General features: G+C 38.1%; 1 protein-coding gene across 5 annotated transcripts in view; it reads right to left on the minus strand.

The window, feature by feature from the left end:
• LOC138211218 (gamma-aminobutyric acid receptor subunit alpha-2) overlaps positions 1-24,542 on the minus strand; it is a 39,233-nt gene extending 14,691 nt beyond the window's left edge. Inside the window, exons 1-7 of one of the 5 annotated variants that reach the window (XM_069170953.1) lie at positions 24,131-24,542; positions 23,549-23,624; positions 20,958-21,073; positions 11,341-11,408; positions 7,610-7,830; positions 5,730-5,812; positions 4,658-4,801 (exon numbers count right to left, since the gene is read on the minus strand). In XM_069170953.1, the coding sequence (XP_069027054.1) occupies positions 4,658-4,801; positions 5,730-5,812; positions 7,610-7,830; positions 11,341-11,408; positions 20,958-21,073; positions 23,549-23,610 (694 nt within the window). In that variant the 5' untranslated portion in view covers positions 23,611-23,624; positions 24,131-24,542. Of the gene's footprint in view, positions 1-4,657; positions 4,802-5,729; positions 5,813-7,609; positions 7,831-11,340; positions 11,409-20,957; positions 21,074-23,548; positions 23,643-24,112 lie in introns of those variants that run through there. The other 4 variants (XM_069170951.1, XM_069170952.1, XM_069170949.1 and 1 more) reach the window with 4 other exon arrangements.
• Positions 24,543-25,920: the final 1,378 nt, after the last annotated feature.

Raw genomic sequence — 25,920 nt, forward strand, 5'->3', positions numbered from 1 at the left:
TTACATTTTTGGAAACATGATACTCATGATTCACATTTACACCCTGATCTGTATTTCCTCTCCTAAAGGTCCACCACAGTGGTTTTCCTTTCTTTAGACAAAATCCCATCTACTATAAATTAAAGACAGTGCAGATCATTTTCAGAGAAAGTTCCACATTTCTTCAAGCTAATTTTATACCACTCATCTGAATTGACAAAACTGTTTACCCCCCTTGAAATAAATAAAAAAGAAACACTATATATATATATATATATATATATGTATAAATGTATGTATATATATGTATATACATATATGTATGCATGTATATATATATATATACATATATATATATATTGATGATAATCAATCTAAAAATAATATACATTTGAAAGATGATAAAAAAACAGTGGTCTACCAACAAGGATAGCCTGCCTACATGCTTCACAGCATTATAAACATAACTATTATAATCGTCATCCTGCACGAAGTGTATTTCAGAAAGGCTTCTTTCCATCACGTTTTCCTCAGCTAAGTAGTGTTACTAAAATTAGATCAGCACTGTCACTCAGTGACACCGAGAAGAGTCTATGCTTTCAGATCTCTCATCTACTGCAACACCTAATTAACTTGGCTTAAACCATAAATGTTGCCTTGTGTAATGCAGCAGAGTATTTATGTTCAATGTTATATATTGTTATTATTTTTGAGGTATAGTTGCAATCAATCAGTTTCAGAAATAGTTTCTTATTCTTTCTACTGATAATACCAATGCAGATTAAGTTAGATGTCTGGTATTTTAATAACTGTCTTTAAATAAGTGCTATCAAAACATACAAGAACAAGGTCGAGATTAAAAAAACATCTGAAAAAAATGTGTTTGATTATAGTTTGGTCATCTGACCCCTCAGATTTATCTGGTGACCCACTGTGGGGTCCCAATCCCCAGGTTGGGAAACTGCTGCTCTGAGTCACCTTTGAAGCCCTAGAGTATTTCTCATGTTTCTTTTTAAATCTTGCTTGCGGAGCCCTTTGTGACTTATGTTTTGAAAAGTGCAATATAAGTACTTTATGATTAGTTTATGCTTGTGTTTCCATGGAAACATGCATTGTTACCATGACAACATGCACTGTAATAAATTGTGTTTTTGTTGAATTTCGCTCATCTGTTGGGTGTATTTTGAGGTACTTCTGGCTGCAGTCAAAAGTCCTTAGTTATTCTTACTCCTTACAGCCATATAATAATAATAAAGTCATAACAATTCCTCATCTTTTTTCTTCATTGATAAACACTGTTATATGAACTACTTGCACCAAAGTGTCCCCCTCCTTCTGTTCCCGTTCACTAACAACATGCACAGCTATCACATCTTACTGCCCTGATCTGGTGGCCTAAATTAGGATGTACGCATGCCATTGTTGCTGCTGCTCCACTCCACCCAGCCTCCACCTGCTTCACATCTGCTCTGTTTGTGTGCACCCCGTATGGCGTTTATTTCTAAGTTAATAACCATTGGGGGATTATTTGCGATGGTCCCTGCATGTTATTTATCACTGCGCTGTGTATCTCATTCTGCTGCGCAGTATTGCCACAGCAGGGAGCCCTACCGAGAGGAGAACCATATTGCAGAGACAATTTGTATTTCCATTTTTATTTGCTGTGTGACATGAGAGTTTCTGACAGAATTAAGCCTAAAACATGGGAAATTAACGGTAAAGAACAACTGGTGGGTGACAAATTTATTCTTTTAAGCAGTAACGATCTCAAATAATTCTTACGTCTTACTTCAGATGCTGTAGGGTTACCTCACAGGATCTTGTAAACACGTTTAATGTTTTGTCCTTTTCTTGACGTACACACAGAAGATGAACACAGCACTCTGTAATCTGGCTTTATTCTCTTCTCACTGGCTCCTTATTGATTACAATCTCTTAATAATTTACTGTGCATTACATAACCTTCATCAGTAATTTGTTTATTGTCATCATATAATCTGCAGTCAGTGGATGTCACATCCTTTGTCACTCCCAGCATGTGAAGGAAAACAGCTGCCAACCTTCTCTCATCTCTCTACAAGTAGGCTCACTGTCTGAGTATTTAAATCCAGGCTCAAGGCCGATTTATTCCCCACTACTTACAACCAGTTTTTGATCTAATCTTTCAAGTTATTTTATATCTACACTGCCTGCTTCCTGGACAGTGATGGTGTCCCTTTCATCTACACCCACCCACACACACACACACACACACACACACACACACACACACACACACACAGAAACACACACACACACAGAAACACGTATAGACTTGTGTATGCACACTTAAGTTCTGACCCCATTTCTTGGCATCTGTGTTGGTGGGCTCGTATGAAATATGGTGCTTCTATTTTTAGTCCTCATTATCTATTTCTTTTACAGTACAACCTATTTTCTATATATAGTATAGTCAACATATGTATGTTTGTGTGTTCTTTGTTTTCTGTATTCACTTTCTGAACAATGCTTGTTAAAAAAAAAAGGTTACAAAAATAATTTAACTTGACAACTAATTGTCTTGGATAGAGCAGGTTTCTATTTCTGTACAGGCTCCAAACAGAGACAACAAAGCTTCAAGACAACATGCTTGTGGTTTTTGTTGCTGCCACGTGCAGTGCTTTTAAGACAAGCCTAAACATTAAGACGACAGCAACAATATCTGTTTATTCCTTATATTTTAAAGGCTCAGTGGAAAAAGGAACATACAAATTTAAATCATGTTTACATTAGTGTATAATCACCTGAAACTAATAACGTTGTGTTTTCATAAGAATGAGCCCATCAGATCTATGTTAGGAGCGATTCCTCTTCCATGAAGCCCTCCACGTTTCACCGCCACGGTTCTACTTTAGCCCACAAGGAAAAACCAAACACTGGCTCTACAGAGCCTTTTGTGTTTTTTGTAAGATTCGTGGCCAACATAATTTCTCCTACATGCTTGGAGGAGGAGGTAAGGGTGTTGGTTACAATCATCAACCTCACTGCTAGACACCACTCAATCCTACACACTTCTCCTTTGAGTCAAAAGTTTGGTCATCGCCATCTTGTTTTTTTTGTGGGTTTTTTTTGCAGGAAGTGACCATAGTTGGATGAGCTGCAGAGGAGCGAGGGGTGGATCTGGCTAAGAACCAGAGGACAATGATGATTTTTATTTTTTATTTTCAGAAGGACCACAAGAACACCGACCAGAAGGAATGAATTTAGCAAATGATACCATAATGACTTGTGGAAAAAACTTAAAGAGTTTATATTTTCAAGAGAGAAATTGAGGCTTTTTGGAGCCAGCCCTTAATGGCCCTCCGTGATATTAAACTTTTAGGCACTTCCACATTTGCTTCACTTTTTTACATATATACAGTCTATGGTATCACATCAATCATTATCAAACCCAAGCTTGTCAGTAGAACAGAAAGTCCGAGGGAGGGGTCAGTTGAGTTTTTCTTTTCTAAAAATCAGCCTTCAGAGCATTTTTACTACCTTTACTTTCCCATTTTATAACTTTTTTATCTCCTCCGTTTTGCTTCGAGTCTGTTATTGAAGCTCTAGACTGAAGCGGACTTAATTATTCTGTCCGCTAATGAGCCTTCCACTGTTTGATTTACTTGCTGATGTCTCCTGCAGGTCCGTTTGACTGAATTGCCCCATTTTCAATGCACACTAAGTTATTCACTTTCTGGGCACAGAATGTAGAATTTTCTTAATAATTTCATGCATCGCTGAACTTAAACGAGACATCCCTGTGTCTTTGGGTACTAACACGGAAGCACACAGCAGTTGGTCTTTTTTGCTGCAGCTCCTCTGTTAGTGTCTCTGACAGCTCCAAACAGACAGATGTTCTCCCGTATGTCTGCATCAGCATCTCTCACTTCTTAGTGACATCCATATAAATCCATCCAATTAAATGTCACTGCATGAGAAAGTTTGTCTATCTTTGTCCTTCAAAAAGAGGGAGTTACATGGTAGAAAAGCTGGTCGCAGCAACAGCTCACCTGTCATGCTGCTTTTGGGCCAAAAACAGATTTACAAAATGCAGAACAAAGTAAGCAATTCAACATGCCCGGATGCCAGGGCCCTGTTTTGTTTAATCATTGTCATGCAGAGGAAGCCAGAACAAACATTTCTCTGCATTTTTCAAGCCAAATAAAGTGAGTAAAAAAAGACAAAACTTAGCAAGCATTTCATAGCAAGCTTACGGCCGCCTCCTGTAACGTGTAGGAGGTGGACGAGCTCAACATCCACCCAAACAAGCACAAAATCACAGTTTAATTTTCACACACTGAAACAGTTTGGAACAGAGATAAAGATATTTAGGTTGCTGATTTCACAAAATGAAACCGGGGAAGTCTTAGATGTCACTACAACTTTGACATTAGTGCTGGGTGTAGGGTGTATTAGAAACAGCTATCAAATATCCAGTTTTTGCTCCATGCCAGCTGTCAACTGTCTGGAAAACCCTGACTATTAAAGCATTGTGCCGTCATTATTTTCTCGTGTTTTATAATGCATGTCACCTTTCCCACATCTAAGACATTTTCTAAGCTGGAGGAACATTTATTGCAGAGGCTGGACATCAGTAGGACATGGAGGAGTCATTCAGTTCCCTATAGATTTCCACTAGACATCTACCACAGCTTACCTGTACTGGATTTGATAGTTTCCTGACCGACTGTTTGCCCGAGCAGGTCGTACTGGTTCAGACGAGAGCTTTCTCCTTCAACCACAACAGAGTCTGAGGCATTTAGAGTCCAAGCATAAGTCACTTCTGAGATTGTGTAGGCATCTAAAAAAAAAAGAAAAAAAAAAAAAGGGAAGAGGATAAACCCATAGGGAATAATTCTGGGGCAGTCGCAGCAATTGATGATTTTTCGAGAAATTATTTCAGAGACCCAAATGAAAAGCTCCCACTATCATGTGTTTGATGCTGGGTTTCTAGAAAAAAAAAGAATACTGCAGAGAGAAGAAAAAAATCTCTCAGTGGCTGAAGATGTTATTTGTAAAACACCAACAAGCAATCGATGCAGAGTGACATTTGCCCTTTTCAATCAGTCACAGCATACAAGGAAAATGAAATGTGAAAGCTTGTCTGCCAACATAAGATTGCCTGGTGAAATAGAAAAAACTATTTTTTTGTCATATTTTTAGTTCAATAGATTCAATTGAAATATTCTGTCAATCATGTTGTGCAATAGACTGTTATTGTTGCATCAGGGTATCAAATGGGCTAAGAGATTAAAGTGAAATACAGTAGGTCATCACATAAATGCAGTAAAGGCAAATGGGGCATTAAATTTATGAGAAGTCAAGGCATTTCAGACATGACCCACCATGTTCTCCTAATAATTAATTAATAACCCCTCGCTTTTAACCCAACATCTTAAAAACAGCTAAAAGCACAAAATTCTTCATCCAAATGTAAAGAAGCTTAAAATGTCAAAACAAAAATATTTGGATGAGTTTAGAACCCATTGTTCCCACATATTTCCCACTGATATTTCCACTCATTCCTTTATCTGTTCTTATATCTGTTTAAATGCTGATGCATATTTTGTTCAAATTTGTTGGGTTACTGCCAGAAAACTGAGCCATGCATTCCAGCTTCACTCGGTTCATAGGCTGCTTTCTGCCAAAGAACCAGTGAGGATAAGAAAAAATTAAAAAGCATTTTACTTAAAGTTCCCTCAGGCACTATCGTCATCAGAGTTACTCACAGCTGCCAAATTTTAGTGGACAGGAATGAAAGTCCATGGGGAAATCCTCCAGATGCATTGGGCACTCTGCATGCACAGTTAACCTGCATCCAATTCACAGAAAATTAAAAAAAAACTTTGCAAATGCATGAAAAGTAAACAGCACAGATTAGGCACCATCTCCAAAAAAAACCTCACAAGCCTCATGCACTATTCAAGACGCTTCCCATCTGTAATGCCTTGAAACAAAAAAGTTCATTTTAACTGTAATCAGCAGAGCAAAGTAAACAAGGTACTGCAGAGACCAGCAGAAATCAAAAGGCTAGTGTGCATCTATGGGTGAGATTGTAGATTAGCTATGTGATAAGAAACTGCATTGTACAAGTATGTATTATTTAAAACACTATTCAACCACTGCAAAAATATCTTGCAATATTCTATCATTCAAATAGGTTTTGTTGCAACGAAAGGTGACAGAAAGAAGCTATGTTGCATAAACAGAATGCATGAAGAATGGGATTCTGTGTCGTACTGAAATACTGTCTTCACACATGCTTCAGCAAAAAAAAAAAGAAAAATAATGTTTTGTTCAAGTCAGTCCGTTTTAAGAAATAGTCCAACATTTTGGGTAATATGCTTATTCCCTTTAAAGCAGATAGTCAACTGAGGAAATATATACTGTTTTTATGTCTATACAGTAAATAGGAAGCCACAACCAGCAGTTTAGATTAGCACAGAGGCTGAAAACAGGAAAACAACCAATCAAGCCAACTCTAAAGGTAACAAAAGACATTTACCATCCCCTCAATAGCTAAAAAAAAAAAAAAAAAATTGTAAAATGTTGTGGTTTTAAATGGGGTTAGGTGACAGACTATTAAACTAGCAGGTTGCTTGCCGTAGTGACATATTTGGCTTACTGCAGCTGCAAATATGATTTTATCATAACGGCAACTTTCACTCAGCAGACCTGTGTTCCAGTCTGGAAGAAAGCTAAAGTCAATGTTTTATTTTATTAAGGTAAGTAAGAAAACGTTCTAAGCTTATTTAAGTTACGTAGAGTACGTGAGGTATGTAATGTTACAGAGGTAAAAGTACTTATTTAAACCCAAACCATTAACTTTTTGTAACCCTAACCAAGTAGTACTGGTGACTAAATTTAGCAACTTCACCTAAACCTTACCAAGCTGCCACTAACACATGACTTTAACCCCTGCAGGAGGCTGGTGTTCGAGTCAGAGAGAAAGCAAAAGTCAAAGTGGATTTATTTGTAGAAATGTAAAGAAAAGTAAAAGTACATAACATATTTAACTTCCTGTATGTGACATATTTAATTTTGTATATGGAAACATACATAAAGTAACTTATTGTACTAAGTGTACATAATGTTACTGATTTAAAAGTACTTACTTAAACCATTATCTTTTCCTAAACCATAACCCTTTGGTACCTCAACTTAACCAATATCACCTAAACTTAACCAAACTGCAAGAAACACAAGACCTTCACAGGAAACCGCTGTTCAAGTCCATGAAAAAGCAAAATTCAACATGTATTCCCTTAGTAAGTAAACATAGATAACATATTTAACTTGTGTTAACATTCGTAAAGTGACTTGCAAGACAGTTTTAGTGCCTAAAACTAACCATGAAACCTAACCACCGTTTTTGGTGCCTAAACCTCGGGCACCTTATGTCCATGTGACGTCAGTGAGCTTTGATAAAAGCAGTATTTGACATCCTGAGATCAGAACGGGTTGCTTACAGACATTAAAATAGTATCAATATTGTCAGCTCGCTTTCAACAAGACAGCAAACAAGTGTACTTTCTGTTCTAAATCCATTTCAGTCATAAATACAACCGTGTGACTTTGTCTTTCGATGTACTTGTGTGATTTGAATTACCTCATGGTGTACAGCAGTGTCCCATCATCTTTGATCCGCAGCAGTTTGTTAGGCATTGTCATGTTATGAGCCACAGACTTTTTCCCATTGTGGAAGAAGGTGTCTGGAGTCCAGATCTTACTCGCCATCAGGTTGTTGAGGGGCAAAATATTCATTGGTCCATGGAATTTCAATCTCTCGTCCTTCCAGCTTTGCCTGAAGAAAACGTCGATGGTGTACTCCTGAGGATAGAGGACATAATTTAGTAAATAAATCTAACTGTTTTGGACTTCTATCTTTATGTTTCAGTTTCCCCATGCATTAAAATGAGTCACACTCCTGCTCAAAAAATTTAAACTAAAACTGTACTTTCCACTATTGTGTTTTAAGGGGCCTACAAGCAGCAGTTCTTCACAACTGACTTCACCTGCCACTTTAAAACCAGGCCACTCTCTCTCAGGCTCTCTCTGTTTGTCAAAGCTCCATCAAGGTGAGGCCTGCACTCTGTGCTCTCCTCGCAGCTCTCTGAGTTGGTGTTTTCCTAAGCTGGCTCTGAGGCCAAGACAACCCCTTGACCTACAATCCTCTGCTGTCAAAAGAAACCACACACAAAAAAAGGATTTAGGGCAGAAAGCACCGCACTGTGAAATGTGTGTACACGAGGGTGTGTGTGTGTGTTAGAGAGGGTATGACGAAGAGAGATAAATTCCTCCAGATTTTCTTTTTTTTGTCACAGTTGAAAAGCCTGACATTTAGATCTTGGGACTCTGAGTATCTACTGAAACCCAGTTTAATTCAATTCTTTCTGGCCAGAGGTTCCCAAACTCTTTAGATCAGGTACCACGACGTACCAAACCAAACTAAATTAAAATGCTCTGATTTAATTCTGCCATAACTCCAGAAAATATAAATAACAACAACCTAAAGCTACTGTTTCAAGAGAATACATTTACAATTACTACAACATTGCTATGTGATACATACATAAAATCGCTGGTGTCTGTAATTCATTTGTAATAACAATTTGTTTGGACTTGGCCTTTTGAGCAAGACACTTGAATACCACCAGTTGAAGCCACTGTTTGGGAATCATTGTTTTAGGGCAGGGTTATTTAAAATCAATAGCAAGAGGGCTGGCTAGGAAGATCACTGGGGTCGAGAGGATTAACCCTAACTCTAACCCTAACCCTAATCTTAACCCCACGCCCATCTGCGAAACTACTAAAATATGTAATTTTTCACCAGGACTGACGCATTTAGCGTTTAGTCAGTGAGTTTGTGAGTATGTTAAAGGCGATTCATTTGTCAGAACTATAATATGGAATAATAATAATTCCTTGCATTACAACAGGGCTTTTGCACCATTTGGTGCTCGGGCCCTAATTAATGGCTATAAATAACTCTTAATGTTAATGGATATATTAGTGCATGGAATAAAGTAATCTAGCGCATCCCTTTTGCGGTGTCAATTTTAGACAGCAAAATACAAGATGAACATAGTAAAACAGTATGTGCCCGTTTATGATACCATCAAAACAATCCAAGCAGACACAAAGTGCTTCATATCCATATTTGTTGAAGGGGAGAACATTGAAATCTTCTTGTGGGCCATAGAAACTTTCAAATGGGCGGCATCCGGCCCACCGACCGAAGTTTGAATAGCCTTGTTTTAGGGTATAGCACCTCTAACAGTAAAAGCGTAATTCTAGTCTATCAAAAATCAGGTCCTGTTTTTGTAGTATTGGCCATACTGTATGTACAGTTGGTGATAATAACATTGAGTTAAACTGTAAAGTAATCCTACAAAAAAAAATCGAATAAAACAGCAAAACCAGTAACATGATCTGACCAACATTATTTAAAGTGAAAATGAATGCTGCTCAAAAGTAAGTTGTAAACCATCATTTTACAATTAAACACAGTACTATAGGTCAAGGTGGAAACAGGGACTTGGTCTATGAACCTTAATATTTACAACATATATTTTGGGTTCCATCTTACTGTTCCGATTGTTTTCCTGGTGATAATTAGTGATATTCGATGTTTTTGTAATTGCCATCAAATCCCAGGTAAAGACCATCCTAACAATGCAACCCAGTGTCACGGCAATGCGTGAAATAAAACAAAACATTATTACACTAGTTAAGACGTTCCTTCATTTTGGTGACTGTGGGCACTGTAGTTTATTTTGAGCCAATCCTACATTTACCGTTCTGATGTGGTAAAATGCTCGCCACAGCACCAAATGTGTATTCATCCATGAGTGAAAATTGTGCCTCAAATGCACTATTTGCTCCTTTTTGTTAAGTATTACAGTACCTAGCTGTGTTAGGAAATTAAATACATTTTTGTTTGTTTTCTTTTCTTTTTTTTATGTCATTTGTTGACAACGAAAGAAATATTGAAAATCCGCAGCCTTATATTGTATGATTATTTATCTGACTGTGTGTATATCAAATTTTTTAAAGTGCATGCTGTAAATCTTTCAGTCCACTGGGTTTAAGTTGACATCTCTTCTCTTTGTGGGCTCATGCTCATAAAACTAAATTCAGTCCATTTTCTTCTGTTTCTTCTTCTAATTATATTATTTTCATTGTGCAGCTTTGGCTTTCAATGGGCTGTCTATAAATCCCATAAAACCGATGACAAGGGGCCACTTCAGCAATCATCCGAATTGCTCGACAGTGTCTTAATAAATCAATCAGACCGGAGGAAAATATTTCATGCTGTTTCTCATTTTTACGGGACAACTAGCCACGCAAGAGTCGAGCCTGAAATAAATAATGTATTTTTTGCCTTATGCCTCATTTTGCAGTACCATATGTTCATTTGACATATGAATAACTAATATAATTTGCAATCCTGAATATACATTGATGATTTTACCCCTATGGACTTTTTAAATTCTGATATATCACTGACTTACTATAATTATTTTAGCTCAGTGATGACCTCTACCATTGAAATGGAAGAAAATGATGTTTTCCTGTCAGCTGTTTGTCTTTCTGTCCATCTGTTTACTTGCAGGATATTTTTAAAAAGAGACATCAGGAGTGATTTGGCTGAAATCTAGTGGACAGATGACCCTCTGGGGCAATTAGTCAATCAGATGTGGGTGGTGATCTGGATCTGGGATTTGCCCTGAGATTAAAAAAAACATTTAATTTTTTTTTCGTCCTGAAGTTTTATTATTCTGTGTCTTAGACCCTATGAGGTGGTTTATGCTCAGCTAAGAGTTCCCTGGTTTACATATCTTTTAGGAGGCCACAGCATTGAAAAGCTAGCTTCTTAATTGTTAAATCAATAGATCACTTGGAAAATGGGTCTTCAACAATGAAAGGGAGGCTGATGATATGATGTGAAGGTGGGCGCATGTTTCAGAATGATAAACAGGAAAGCCCAGGATAAACAAAGGAGTGACTTGAATAACAAAAAGACTTTCAATAATTTATAAGATGAAAATTGTCAGATGAATAGAAATTGTGCCATAGTGAGGAACACTCGTCCTACTTCAGTATCATAGCACGTGTGTGTGTGTGTGTGTGTGTGTGTGTGTGTGTGTGTGTGTGTGTGTGTGTGTGTGTGTGTGTGTGTGTGTGTGTGTGTGTGAAAAGAGAGAGATAGAAAAGAAAGGTGTTGTGATTACAAATGGATTGGAAGCTGAAATGAAACTAAAATAAAATTCCCTACAACAACAATGACATGAGTGAGTAATTAAACGCTGTGAATAAATGTCCGAAATCTGCGCTCACCATGTCCGTGTCTGAAACCGGTCCAAAGCTGGTGACGTAAATGTTTGTCTTCACCTCAGTTACCCTGTCTGGATCAGAGAAAACACTTTGAGGCATCAGGACACCAAAAAGAAAAAAAACAAAGTCAAAATACTGCGAAAAGAAAAGGGTTTAAGGCAATTTTTTTTCTCCAAAGTTTTCTACACACTGTTTATTCTGAACTTTGCGAAAGTTTCCTCTCGCAGCTTTTTTTTTTAAGTTGACCAGACTCTGTGCTAAAAACCTTATTTTTCATGGGGTGTTTTCTTAAAGGTTTTTTAATTTTGTTGAAACACAAGGAGTGGATTTACAAGTATTAAGACACTATTTTTGAACCAATATATCACTTTTTTCCTTCATTTTGTCAGCTATTTTCAATTCCTGCTCTGGATTTATTTTACCTGCCTATGCACAAAGAAGTTTACTGAAAACTAAGGGTGAATGTAGAATTACTGTTTGTAATTTGATCTTTTCATTAAATTCAAACTCACTCTTTGATATTGACTCTCCCAACACTGTATCAGAGTTGTATTATATTGGAAATACAGCATGTCCTATTGATGCTGCTTCATATTAAAAGCAGTCAATTGGAAAATCATGGGGTGGAGAGAGCGCAGACCTCCACCAGGGCTGGTAGTGCAAATCTGCAACTGCAACTGTGTCACCATGCAAACAACTATGTCTGAATGTATTTCCAAAACTATTAGAGTGATGTCAAAATACCTTTGTGCCTATCCAAGCTCACATCTCAGCTGTTGTACCGGTTCCAGTTCTCCCCGAGCACTCCATGACAACTGCTACTGTATAAAGTTTGAAGTACATGTGTATTCTAGAGGATTACTGGTACACATTATTTAGATTGTGATATGGAGTCATGGTGTTTCTACAATGGCCTGTGTTTTGTCACTATTGAACCTTACTGGATTTTAAGATGTGCGGCTGGCACTTTCTCGCAACGTTAAGGAAAGGGAATGTGTGTGAATGTGTGTGAATGTGTGTGAATGTATTCCTGATGGCGAGCACCTTGCATGGCAGCTCAGCCTCATTAGTGTGTGTGTGTGTGTGTGTGTGTGTGTGTGTGTGTGTGTGTGTGTGTGTGTGTGTGTGTGTGTGTGTGTGTGTGTGTGTGTGTGGGTGAATGGGTGAACGGGAAACAGCGTAAAAGCGCTGACACGTAAGGTGATAAAGCGCTATACAAGTGCAGACCATTTACCATTTACCCTTCCACCAAGTTTAAAAACAAATCGGGCTGGTAGTAGCAGAGCTAATATTTGTATTTGTCACAGAGGTTAGCTGTGACAGTGATCATTCATCAAAAATGCAAAACAAAGGATTCATCTTCTGATTTTAAAGAGCTCTAAACTGAATGCCTCTAACTTCTTAGCAATGCAGCACCATGAAGTCAAAACAACGTTGCTGTTATCATCAGCAGCCACAGGTGTGACCAACTCAATCAGGACTGAAATCTCTAGATGATAATCAACAAAAATACCTATTTTTCTATCTGAAAATGAAACATAATTCATAAATGTGAGTCCATATATCATTTTCTTAACATAACACTGTTTAGCATATTTTAACATGTAATATTTTCTTCTAATGAAACCTGACAGTCAAATTTAACTGTTGCTCATCTTCTTCATAAAGCGATCTTTTTTGGTTTCCAATTTGCATTTGTTTGCCATTGGCATTAACATTCAGATGAAACTATGTTGTGTGCAAACTCATCTCACCTATACACGACCTTTGTCAACAAATTTATGGGCAACTCTTGCAGGATTAGATTTATTGAACCAAAGAGACATGTGATCTATGATTCTCGGCGTATCAAATTTGTCCTAAATGTTCCCACTGATGTGACAGATAGGAAGAGCACAGCCTCATATGTTTCCTATTCAAGTGATAATGTGTGACTGCATCAGCGCTGTTGCAGCAGGTCCATTTGCTTTTTCTCTCCACTCTGTCTCTTTCAATAATTACTGAAGCTCAATCTCTCATGCTTGGTCAATTCAAAAAGCTTTCATGTTTTACTCTACACTGTGTTCTACGCAGCAAACAGCATCTTACAATCTAAAAAGATCATTACTCCGTTCAGTGTTCTCATGCATGGCAAGGTGAGCTGCCCTCCACATCCCGCCAACAAGACGATTATAGAAGTGGTTTATAACAGACACCAGAGTTTACAGTGTAATGCAAGTGTTGTCTGTCTGTAATTGTACAATAAAAATCAGGTTGTTAATACCATTTTCTCCAAACTTCAGTTTTGACCCCAGTACTGATCCCTGTAGGCTTCCCGTACTTGCAAAACTATTAAGAGTAGATAGCTAAATATTACTCTCTTGTTCCTGGTTCCCATGTTTTCTTTCACTGTGTCTACATTTAAGTACCAGTAGGAACCAACAAGTGTTTTATTAATACCTGATTCATACTGTGAAATTACATTGTAAATCACAGGCTGTCTCTTAGTGTTACCATCCTTTATAGGGTAATGTAAATCAAGAGGAGGTGGCAGGCCGCTGGGTAATAGATTCAATCCATTTAGCAAGCCATACAGTCGGGTGCATTTATTTATGTGAACCAGGTTATGTGGATAAGCCTAATTCAAATTGATCATATTTTGTTTTACTCTGGCACACAGAGGCTTCCATTAGTTTGATTTATTCATTTTGTTGAGGCACATATGAAACACCATCTCAGTAAAACCATGTTTGACACTAACTGTTGTCGCCTCCTCTTGTAACAAAACACAGAGTAGGTGCTTTTTGAAGTGACTGAGTCTGAGATTGCTCACGGTGTCTATTATATAGTGTGTTGGGCATTTTGTTGTGATGTCTGAATGTTAAGTGGAAAAGTCATTATGCCTGAAAGATCATGACAAATAGTTCCTGGCAATTGGTGGTCACTAACCAAGAGCCCATGCATTATGAAGACAGAGAAAAAGGAGGATTTATGAAACTGAGTGGACTGAATGAGTTGTGTATGAATTGTAAATTTGTCTTTTGTATATTACCACCTGACACTGTCGGATTCTGGAGAAACTACAGTAAGTCGTGACTTAGTGAATGATTTCAGCCAGCGCCAGAGCTTAATGCTGTGAATTATGAATGACACAATCAGCTGCTGTTTTTCGCTCATGATCACCGATGTTGAATAAAATCACGATAGAAAAAAAAATCACCTTTGCACACATGTATTTAAAAATGAATGGATTTTCTTGTTTTAAGGGACTCTGATTCATTTACTTATATATATATATATATATATATGTACAGATAGATAGATAGATAGATAGATAGATAGATAGATAGATAGACAGACAGACAGATTTGTTGTAATTAAATTTATTATTGGCCGTGCTGTTAATATCCATTAAAAATACCTTATCTCTTGCTTGGCTCTATAGATGGGATGTTGTTATTTGTAAGTACACTGTATATGTAAAAGGTTCGTTGTCATTTGTCATATAAAAATGCCTGATGAAGGTCCCACACATAATTATTCTATGATTTTATCATCAGTGTTGACAGTGGGCAGGAGATTATTTTTGTTATATTGAAACATACAGTGGGTACGGAAAGTATTCAGATCCCTTTAAATTTTTCACTCTTTGTTTCATTGCAGCCATTTGCTAAAATCAAAAAAGTTCATTTTATTTCTCATTAATGTACACTCAGCACCCCATCTTGACAGAAAAAAACAGAAATGTAGAAATTTGTGCAAATTTATTAAAAAAGAAAAACTGAAATATCACATGGTCATAAGTATTCAGACCCTTTGCTCAGTATTGAGTAGAAGCACCCTTTTGAGCTAGTACAGCCATGAGTCTTCTTGGGAATGATGCAACAAGCTCTTCACACCTGGATTTGGGGATCCTCTGCCATTCTTCCTTGCAGATCCTCTCCAGTTCCGTCAGGTTGGATGGTGAACGTTGGTGGACAGCCATTTTCAGGTCTCTCCAGAGATGCTCAATTGGGTTTAGGTCAGGGCTCTGGCTGGGCCAGTCAAGAATGGTCACAGAGTTGTTCCGAAGCCACTCCTTTGTTATTTTAGCTGTGTGCTTAGGGTCATTGTCTTGTTGGAAGGTGAACCTTCGGCCCAGTCTGAGGTCCAGAGCACTCTGGAAGAGGTTTTCTTCCAGGAGATCTCTGTACTTGGCCACATTCATCTTTCCTTCAATTGCAACCAGTCGTCCTGTCCCTGCAGCTGAAAAACACCCCCATAGCATGATGCTGCCACCACCATGTTTCACTGTTGGGATTGTATTGGGCAGGTGATGAGCAGTGCCTGGTTTTCTCCACACATACCGCTTAGAATTAACGCCAAAAAGTTCAATCTTGGTCTCATCAGACCAGAGAATCTTATTTCTCATAGTCTGGGAGTCCTTCATGTGTTTTTTGGCAAACTCTATGTGGGCTTTCATATGTCTTGCACTGAGGAGAGGCTTCCGTCGGGCCACTCTGCCATAAAGCCCCGACTGGTGGAGGGCTGCAGTGATAGTTGACTGTGTGGAACTTTCTCCCATCTCCCTACTGCATCTCTGGAGCTCAGCCACAGTGATCTTTGGGTTCTTCTTTACCTCTCTCACCAAGGCTCTTCTCCCACGATTGCTCAGTTTGGCTGGACGGCCAGGTCTAGGAAGAGTTCTGGTCGTCCCAAACTTCTTCCATTTAAGGATTATGGAGGCCACTGTGCTCTTAGGAACCTTGAGTGCTGCAGAAATTATTTTGTAACCTTGGCCAGATCTGTGCCTTGCCACAATTCTGTCTCTGAGCTCCTTGGACAGTTCCTTCGACCTCATGATTCTCATTTGCTCTGACATGCACTGTGAGCTGTAAGGTCTTATATAGACAGGTGTGTGCCTTTCCTAATCAAGTCCAATCAGTTTAATTAAACACAGCTGGACTCCAATGAAGGAGTAGAACCATCTCAAGGAGGATCAGAAGAAATGGACAGCATGTGAGTTAAATATGAGTGTCACAGCAAAGGATCTGAATACTTATGACCATGTGATATTTCAGTTTTTCTTTTTTAATAAATTTGCACAAATTTCTACATTTCTGTTTTTTTCTGTCAAGATGGGGTGCTGAGTGTACATTAATGAGAAATAAAATTAACTTTTTTGATTTTAGCAAATGGCTGCAATGAAACAGAGAGTGAAAAATTTAAAGGGGTCTGAATACTTTCCATACCCACTGTATATTTAAAAAAAAAAAAAAGGTCACAACCATGTATTAAAAACCACACAAGAGTAAACAATAAACAGAAGTCTGCGGAAAACCAAATCCACCACCAAATGACAGCTCTGGGCCATTTACATTGTACAAGTGAAACACATTCACGAGCAAAACTAACTACATTTCTGCTGTACCAAACCTACAAAAGCACAGCCCTCGGGGGGGAAATACGTGTTTACTATTTAAAAAATATCAAGAGTGCATTTAATGCCCGAGGACATCAGGATACTTATTCATGGGAACAAAGACAATATCTAAAGTTCATTTATTCAGCAGAAACAGTCATAAACACTGCTTTTCATATAATCTGAATCATTTGGTACAGATGGGCCTGCTGAACCGTGTTTAATTGGTAAGACACAACCTGCCTGAGTTAGGGACTTTGCATTCCTCTGTGCAACTACCCAAATGTCAACTTAACTCTTGCCAGTTGGGACAAAGATAAAGAGCATCAGCAAAAACTGATGTTGGATCATTAGAGTGAATGACATCGGTTCAGAGATATGAAATCTTCAGCAGATGAGCCTTATTTTAATAACACTGAACAAACTGTTGTTAAGATTTAACATAAATTAACAAAGTGCAAAACTGCCACCTTCCTCTGATTACTCCAACACAAAAGGGATTAAAGGAAGTTAATTACCACTTGTCACCTGTTGGTGAAATGTCATATTTAATGCTACTGTGTGGTTAGCATCGCTTGCTGTTTCAGCATCCAACCACAAGACGTCACAACATCCAGTGCAGACCACCCAAATGTTGTCTATTTAAACTGTGAAAGGTCTTTTTAGCCGGAAGTCAAAAAACAGATTTACATCAAATATCAGACGAGTATAACACTTGCAATTTTGCAGGGAAACAGCTGAGAAAAGTGAGACTGAACCAAAACAAAAAAGTTGTGGGCTGCAAAACCAAAACAATTTGCTTAAAAATGCTAAAATGCCCTGTAAAACTGCAGTGTTGGGTTATATATAGCTGTTTCTTAAGTCCAGAAAACAGCTGCTATTCAGAGCCTGACTGATACTGGATTTTTGGGCTGATGCCAATACTGATATAAGGGAGTACAAAATTCTAAACTTGAAATATCGGATGATATTCTTTATTGACATACTGTAAATACAGTAAAAACACTTTTTGAAATATTCCCTCGAATGTGGTTATCAAACACTTTTGACATGTCATTGAAGCAGGATATTTTACAGTTTATTGACATCAGCGCAGTAAACTTCACTAGGAAATTAATAACAACGGTTTCTAATTTACCCTAGGCCTCTTTTTCTTCATTCTGATCTGTAGAAAGAAGTTGTAAAACCGTCGCATATCAGCCAGTATATATGCCGATTCTGAAATCTGTGATAGGCCAATACTGGCTGACAAAATCAGATGGCCAATATAACGGTCAGGCTCTAGTATTTACAAACCACGGTGGTCTGGGACGTTTTAGACCAGAGACTCTTACTCGTGTATTTAAGTTTAATTTTTCACCACCTGTTGGAGAAGCGAGCATACTCAACAATAAAATATCTTTTTGGCGCCTGAATCAATGAGTTTGGCTCCAACAACTGTAAATTGGATTTTAGTTAATAAAATGATTTTGGTATGAAACTCTTGCTCAGTGCAGCTTTAAAGGTCTCCAGTCGAGGAAGGTATAGCTCTGAGCATGGTTTCATAGATAGATGACACATTTTTGGGGTGAAAAACAAATTAGTGGCAGAAGTGTGAACACAAACAGAAGTGAGTTGCCTCACAGTCACACTAATCATGATGTAGGAGCACCTGTGCTTTCTGTATCCACTCTCTGCAACCTGGCTTGACTTCAGTGAAAGTGACAGAAACCAATGGCTGCATTTTAAAAGAGCACTTGAAACAGACGACAAGTATGAAATATGGATGCAGGATTAAAGCAGCTCAGATTACAATTTAGTCCATGGTAGTTATCAATATTAGAGAAAAATAGCTGTTTTTTCTTCTGAAAGCAATCAGCCTGTTTAGCCATCAAATGACTGTGGCTATATATTATTTGCTATCGATAAATAAAAGAGAAATATGCAGCCCAAACCGACAGTAATTCATTCACTGTTGAAACAATTACAGTTGTTGTTGTTTTCTCCCCTTGAAACCTTCGAGCAGCCTCAAGGGAACATAGGGGTCCATCTTGAAAACCTCTGCCCTACATTCATCTTTTCCATCTTTATCCTTTGATTATTGGTGGAAGCTATAAAATGTTTCAACTACATGTCTTGTTCAGGGCAATAAGAAGCAGCACACTGCTCATATTGATGCATATAATGTAATTTATAATATCAGCCCGGCAACCGTATCTTCTTTTTGGAGGATTTTAGTCTTTAGTGAAACTGTATCTGAGAGGTTTTCAGGTTATTTCTAGGATGCAGTTTGTGGACTTGACATAGTGAATTTGTTGCTTTAATCACACAAGTCTTCCTGTTGTTTTGTCTTTAACTGTTGTTTATTGTGGAGGGAATTGAAAAATAAGAGTAATTATGCTTTGAATAAATGACTGAGTGTTTGATGATTAATGCAGAGAAAGAGTACATTCGATATTTTGGAATTCAGGCTCCTTTTTTCTTTTTTCTCTCTTGCTCTCTCTCTTTTGTGGCATGCTACTTGAACCATGAAAACTGTCAAAGGGACTGACTCTTTATCTCTGAGTATACTGTATGTATGAGTGAACACACGCATGCAGCTGTGATGAGGCTCTTTTTCAGTCATTATAAATGTGTTATAAACCAAAGTCCAGTGGCGCGTGATCCTGTTTTTCCCCACAGATGAGACATACAGATCTAATGTGTCTACAATGTGGAAAATTACATCAGATGTCATTTTATGTTTCCATCAGACTGGCTTCTGTTCAGTCCCTGTGTACATTAATGGATACACTATGTGGCACTATACACTTTGAGTTCTGCTCAAAATGTATGTGCTCATGGTACTGTAACACACTTGAAATCCTGTAATGTATGTTTCAGTGTTTTATTTAAGTTTTTTATTTCAGAGCGCAGATCTCCTCTAAGTTCACACGATCACTTCCTCGCAGCTATCTGTTGGTTGAGTCAGCAGTTGATGTCATTTTTTTTGTCAAAATGAATTGATGCAATCTAATAAAACTTTAGTCAATGAATTTCAGGAAACATGATTTTTGTTTATATTTTTTGAGGATGCATGAAGTCAATTTGGGTTCATAAAACAGGCCATTAAATATGAGCATTATGGTTCTCAAAATAAGACATAGTACCTGAGTTACATTAGTAATAGGGCATATATTTTTTGCTTTTCCTCCACAGTAAATAAGTTAGCAGTATTATTACTGGTCCAGTTGAACAGGCTGAGTGTTGCCAAGCTAAAGGAGGTCTGTTCCCCATATGGCAGCTCCTGGGCTGGGCTGATGGCCCCAGGAATTTGAATTTCAAATGGCACCAAATCCTGAGGGAGGAGCTCAGCTTTGGGGTGAGGGGCCAGCTGGAAATGAGATGCCAAACATGGAGGATAATGGGAGAGGTGAGGATGGAGGGGGAAGCACTGTAGCGCACAGGAGAAGATGTGATTCTCTTCAAATTAAAAAATACAGGAAACTGCCTTCTGCATCAAGTGGAAAATCTTCAGTAAGTGTATCACACCTATCAAACCTCTCAGAGACTCAGGAAACTCTTTTTTTTATTGGCTACAATGTAGCTAAAGGAAAATCTGTTATATTGTAAGCTGTATGGTTATTTTATATTATGGGTGTTTGATTTAAAAAAAAAATATATATATATATATATAATTGTTTTCAATGTGAATTTTGTCACATGAAAACATGTCACACGTTTTTGACAAATGGACCAATGAATTAAATACAGACTTGCTTAATACCATATGAAACAAAGACAAAGCCATATATTTAACACATATTTACCAGACCACTTTGATATAATTTCAGCCATGTTCCTGCATTTACAGCCAGCCCCACAACTACACAACACTGAAGCACCCATAGTGTCTTTCCTTCAACATCTGACAGACTCAGTGGGAATTTACTAGAAAAACAAGTATATAATCATTCGCAGGGTTAAATGTGGCCGCTTTTCCCGCTGTTACTTTCCAGGAAGTGGAGTGAGTGTTATATAATCTCAATGTTTTGTGCACAGAGTGTGTTTGTCAGTTTATTCTTGAGGGGATTGCTGCCAAAGGTTATCGGTACTACAAAAGCTGATGTTAAATGAAGTGTCCTCACTCCAAATGAGTCATCAACCATTAACAAAAGAGAGAGGTGCTGTTTCATCACAACAACTATTCATTTAAGATTGTATTAATTGTACAGATGTTTAAAAAACAATGAACTTCTACACATCCAATGACTTGTCTTACCTCCAAGACCAGGCCGCAGACGGTTGTCATATCCATCCAGCAGACTGTCGAGAATCCGCGTGAACAGGGTGATGTTGGTTTTAAAGGCATCAGATGTGGCATCGGCATTCACTGATCTAGTTGGCAGACCGATGATAACAACATGAGCAACTGAGGGACACTTCAACACTCGGTAATTAGATTACATTTCAAATGTATTTGGACTCAGTTTTCCTCTGAGGTTTGATTTATGGAAAGCAAAGAGGTCAATATTATCTGGCAGAGACTACATACGGGCCCACACAGACACACACATACACATTGTTTCTCATTCACATGGATGACCCAGTTCAAGGCAGAACATTTCGGAGCCATCTGATCTTGCAGCCAAAACACAACTGAATATGCAAATGTAATCAGAGCAGAGATTCATGGTAAATAAATTCAGATAAGGTCCCACATTAAAGCTCGACTTTTGACAGCTCTGGTGTAACAGCCCCAGGTTATGGGTTTACTTTAAGCAGTCGATGGCAAAGTATATACAATGTTAATATTTTTTTTTACGTCTGGGTTATTTTGTTTGGACCACATTCCTCTAATTACCATTGCTGAAAGTTTTGGATTCATGTAGCCTACTTATTGGTGTTGCAACCTAATAAACTACAGAGATTTCATTTTATAATTTCAAATGAGTTGTGTTATAGCTGCAGTATTTTTGCCTCTTTTAAAATCACATATAAGAACATTGTCATATTGTTAGACTGTTAGCTTTACACTTAAAAGAGTACAAACGATCAATAAACCTGCATTAGCATTTGAGGGAAACCCCCAGTTAACTAACATGTAATTTAAACTTTCACATTTACCCATAAACATAAATACATGATTCATAACTGTGCAGTTATTTTTTTATTCATTTGTGCTATCGTTATCCTGCTAGCATTCTGACAAGTTAGGAAGTTAGTAGCCTAAGGCTATTAGTTTAGTTGGATAGCTACTACCTAAAAAAAATGGGTTGCAACCATGTGGTTTTCACAATCCATGAAAACATGCAAGACGTTTTCCCAAAACATGCTTTAAGTGTTAAAGCCTTTCTAAGGACCCTCGTTCTCCTATAAAGCTCAAGAAGCTGGACATTTCTGCGAGGCATGAGCAAGTATTTTGCACTTGATGAAAAGAAGTGTAGAACAAACCTGTCTGCCTATGCTGGCAGTTACGCTTCACTAAGACATGGCCGGACCTTGGATTTATGCTCCAGGACTTCTAATTCAAAACAAGGGCTCTCAACTTGAAACCGACACAGGAAGTCGTAGCATTCAGCTCACCGTTGGTGACTTCTTCAGTTATTCTGGTGACCAATTGTTGAGTTTTTTGCACGAGTTTTTACTATGATTGAATAGCCATGACTGATTAAAAGCTTTTTAATTAACCACCCTCTCGACTACCTCAGCTTTCTTCAAGTTTTCAACTCAGGCATTAGTTTTATATTTGAGGTTCAACCAAAAATGGTCCAATACAGTTGACTCAGTTATCTAAGAACAGCATCCTTGTTACTCTTTAGGAAACTACAGCAGATACACGTGGTGTGATCAGCCTTCGATTAACGCTTGGATTAAAATACTAACTGGGGTTTTTGATGTTCTTCTTGTCACTTTTATATGGTGTGATTGCCTTATTTTTTACATTTTAATTTGTCATATAGGAAAAGCACAGTTTGTTACAAATAGTATTTACTTTAACTACATTTTAAGTATACCAGTCATCACAGTGGGACAGGGAACCACCATAAACAAAACCAGGGCCTGAAAGGGAAGCAGCCAAATGGAATAAATGATCAATTGTATTATTTGCACGTTTGCTTTTCTTATTGTGACATATCAAAATATCTTCTGTGAAAAAAAAGTCACGCAATCAGTAAAGGCAGAGACAGAGATGAGGCTTCCTCAGACAAGTTTTCAAGAATCTATACATACAAGTGGGACCCTGCAGCCATTGAGGGAACCAGAGGCCTTATTTCATTGTGTCCTGCTTCTGACATTTTCTGTTTCTTTCTTTTGTCCACAGTCCTTCAGTGTAAGCAGCTGAGTGACCTAATCTGTCACTCTGGCCAATTTCAAAAGACACCTTTACACATGATGTGATAGTGTGAGATGTCCTCTGATAAATCAGCACACATCCTTCGTGAAAAAATTACAGTGCTAAGCAGCACATTCTTAGAAATACCAGCTTGTCTGAACCACCTACACCATAGACCATTTATTGATTGTAGTATTATCCTTGAAAGGCTGTTTAGTATAAACAATAATGTCTGAGGGAATGTGGAACATTTTACAATAAAAATGGTGGATTGCTTAAAGGCCAATATTGTAGCCTAGAAATCCAGCTTCAACTGTAACAAGCTGTGTTTTCAACAAGGCAAAAGGTAATTGTGACCTCCAGGTTATTTTTTTAAATTAATTTTATGGTCAGACTGTCTCCCCTCCTGTGTCCCCTGATAATCGGTCCAGCAGGATAACAACAAAAAAAGATATATAGAGACCTTCAGTGGGTCCCCGGAGACAAAGTGTGTGATCCCTGGCCTATATCATCGCCTCCCATTCAAAAAGACTCACCTGGTTTTCCAGAGAGCCAGCAGGCAGATGAGAAGTAAAGAAGCGCTCTCTCTGCTCCACATGGCTGCTTCAACACCTACACACAGGACAGCCGCTGTAATTGAATGGAGGCTCAGTTTAACCAGGCTTGACATGTCAGTGGATTTCTATGTGACCCATACAGTCAGTATATCTAACACGGATTTATGGGGATTCCCTTCGGCACGCGATAAATAAATAAATAAATAAATAGACGGAAGGGGGAGAAAAAGCAGAGACAGCAACTGACACTAATTAGCATTCACTGACACGTCCCACGCCTTCACTCACTGAACATTACTGTTACCAAAAATATGGAAGCAAGTCTGTACACCCATTTGAAGACGTCTCGCCAATTTAGACGAAAAAAACAACAATAACAAAATAAATACAGAAAATAACAACAAAAAAGGCTTTAACAGAAAATATGGAAGAGGGATGAAGCTTGTCTCCCACGCTTCCCAGCATCTCCTCCGATAATAGCCTAAATACTAACATGCAATGGACATTTCCTTTGTGTGTGAGGGGAAACACAAAGAGACCAACCTCAAGTGCAAAAAGTACCTGCTGCAGCTGGAATCGTCGAAGATGCGTAAGAAAGTTAAATTCACGGCTCGCTCCTGTTCTGATGAGACTCAATGAGTGCAAGTCTGTCATGAGAACACAGCTGCAAGCATTGATAAATCATAGTCCCAGCCAGCAGCGAGAATGCACCGAAAATGCATTGGCTCTCATAGTGTCCCCAAATTTAATTAAAAAAAATTAAATAAAAAAACAACAACGACGTGGGAAAAAAAAAAAAAAAGGTAAAAAAAAAAAAAAGAAGCCATAAATAAAAAAAATAAATAAAAAAAATAATTAAAAAGCAGCAATTGTGGGAGCTGATGCTGCCTTCAAATTGCCCTGTTAAGCATCCTCCTCAGCTGGTAGAAGATCGATGTGAATCGTGATAAGCAAGAAGCACATCTCAGTCTCCCTCATCTCCACACAAAAACTACAAAGGGCTGAGGAGCAGACACACTGGGTCCTAAAGGTAGTTTGGTATGCACTGAACCTCCTTCCTCCAGCCAGCAGCCGAGACCTTGGAATGTGAGGATGTTGTTGAATTTCATCAGTCAGTATAAAATGGTACAGCCTATTGATTATGTGAAGCTCCGTGGTGGGCTATTGTTGTTATGAAAATTACCTGTTTTGATTTTGTGGTCAATCATCTCATGTGCGACAAATACTTTGATATTTGTACTATAATACTCAGTAGTCTTCTTTTCTTTTGATGTTCACAATAATAATGTATTTTATCTGGATCTGTATATTTACGGGAATGGCAATGTCTTAAGACAGCAATTAGACCATGAGACACCAACACTGTCCACTGAAAATGATCTATGGCTTTGCTAATAGTTTTAGTTCTTTTCAACATGGTGACCCAGCACATCTTTAAATTTGTAAGTCAAATTCTAAGAAACAGAATTGATTTAAAATTAGAATTAGTAAAATAATTACATACTCTTAGAGATAAACTGTTGAGGAATATTGATTTGGTGTGCTGTATCACAAAATTAAACTCGGGTCAACAAATAATTCAATTTTGTATTTGTTCTGTGTGTGTGTGACACAAGCATGTAGGCAGTTACAGTTACAGACTTAGTGTTGTGGTATAAAGCTAAACAGGCCTTTTTGCTGGGAAAAGTGTTTTGGCAATGATATGTCAACATAAAAATATCTTTCATCTATACATTTGAAAAGATAAATCAGAAAATTAAGTACATAATGACTTGTCTTATTATTGGATTACTAACTGGCCAAAACAAATGGGCAACTACCCAGTGGCAACAAGATCTTATGTTTACTGTATGTCATTTGTTTTTGGATAAATGGAGGGCTGTTAGGAGGCCCAGAACTTCACATTACGGTAACAGGCTCCTTACAGGTTAATTCACAAACAGGCTGAAAAAGGGACATCAAGAAGACCTTGTGACTGATAACCCAGCACATACTCTTATTTAAGAAGCAGGAGCAAGAGCAGCACTTATACACACACACACACACACACACACACACACACACACACACACACACACACACACACACACACACACAGATCAAAACAGACCACCGTTTTGACCTCAGGGGTTGGACTATGATCAAACAGCCGCTGCCCCCCTTTGCTATACTTCAGACTAGAAGGATGTTCCATTGATCTGTCCTTTAATCAATACCTCTGACAGGTGATTGATGAGGCAGGTCATCTCAATAACGGTGTTCCTTGGGCCCTTCGTCCAGTCCAAAAGTCCAACAAAGCAGGCAGGTAGGGAGAGAGGTAGCTGAGGAACAGAAACTGCATCAACACATTT

Source organism: Embiotoca jacksoni, unplaced genomic scaffold, assembly GCF_022577435.1.
Source record: "Embiotoca jacksoni isolate LCO1_2020_lvr unplaced genomic scaffold, fEmbJac1.0.p SCAF_5, whole genome shotgun sequence".
Taxonomy (NCBI): Eukaryota; Metazoa; Chordata; class Actinopteri; family Embiotocidae; genus Embiotoca; species Embiotoca jacksoni.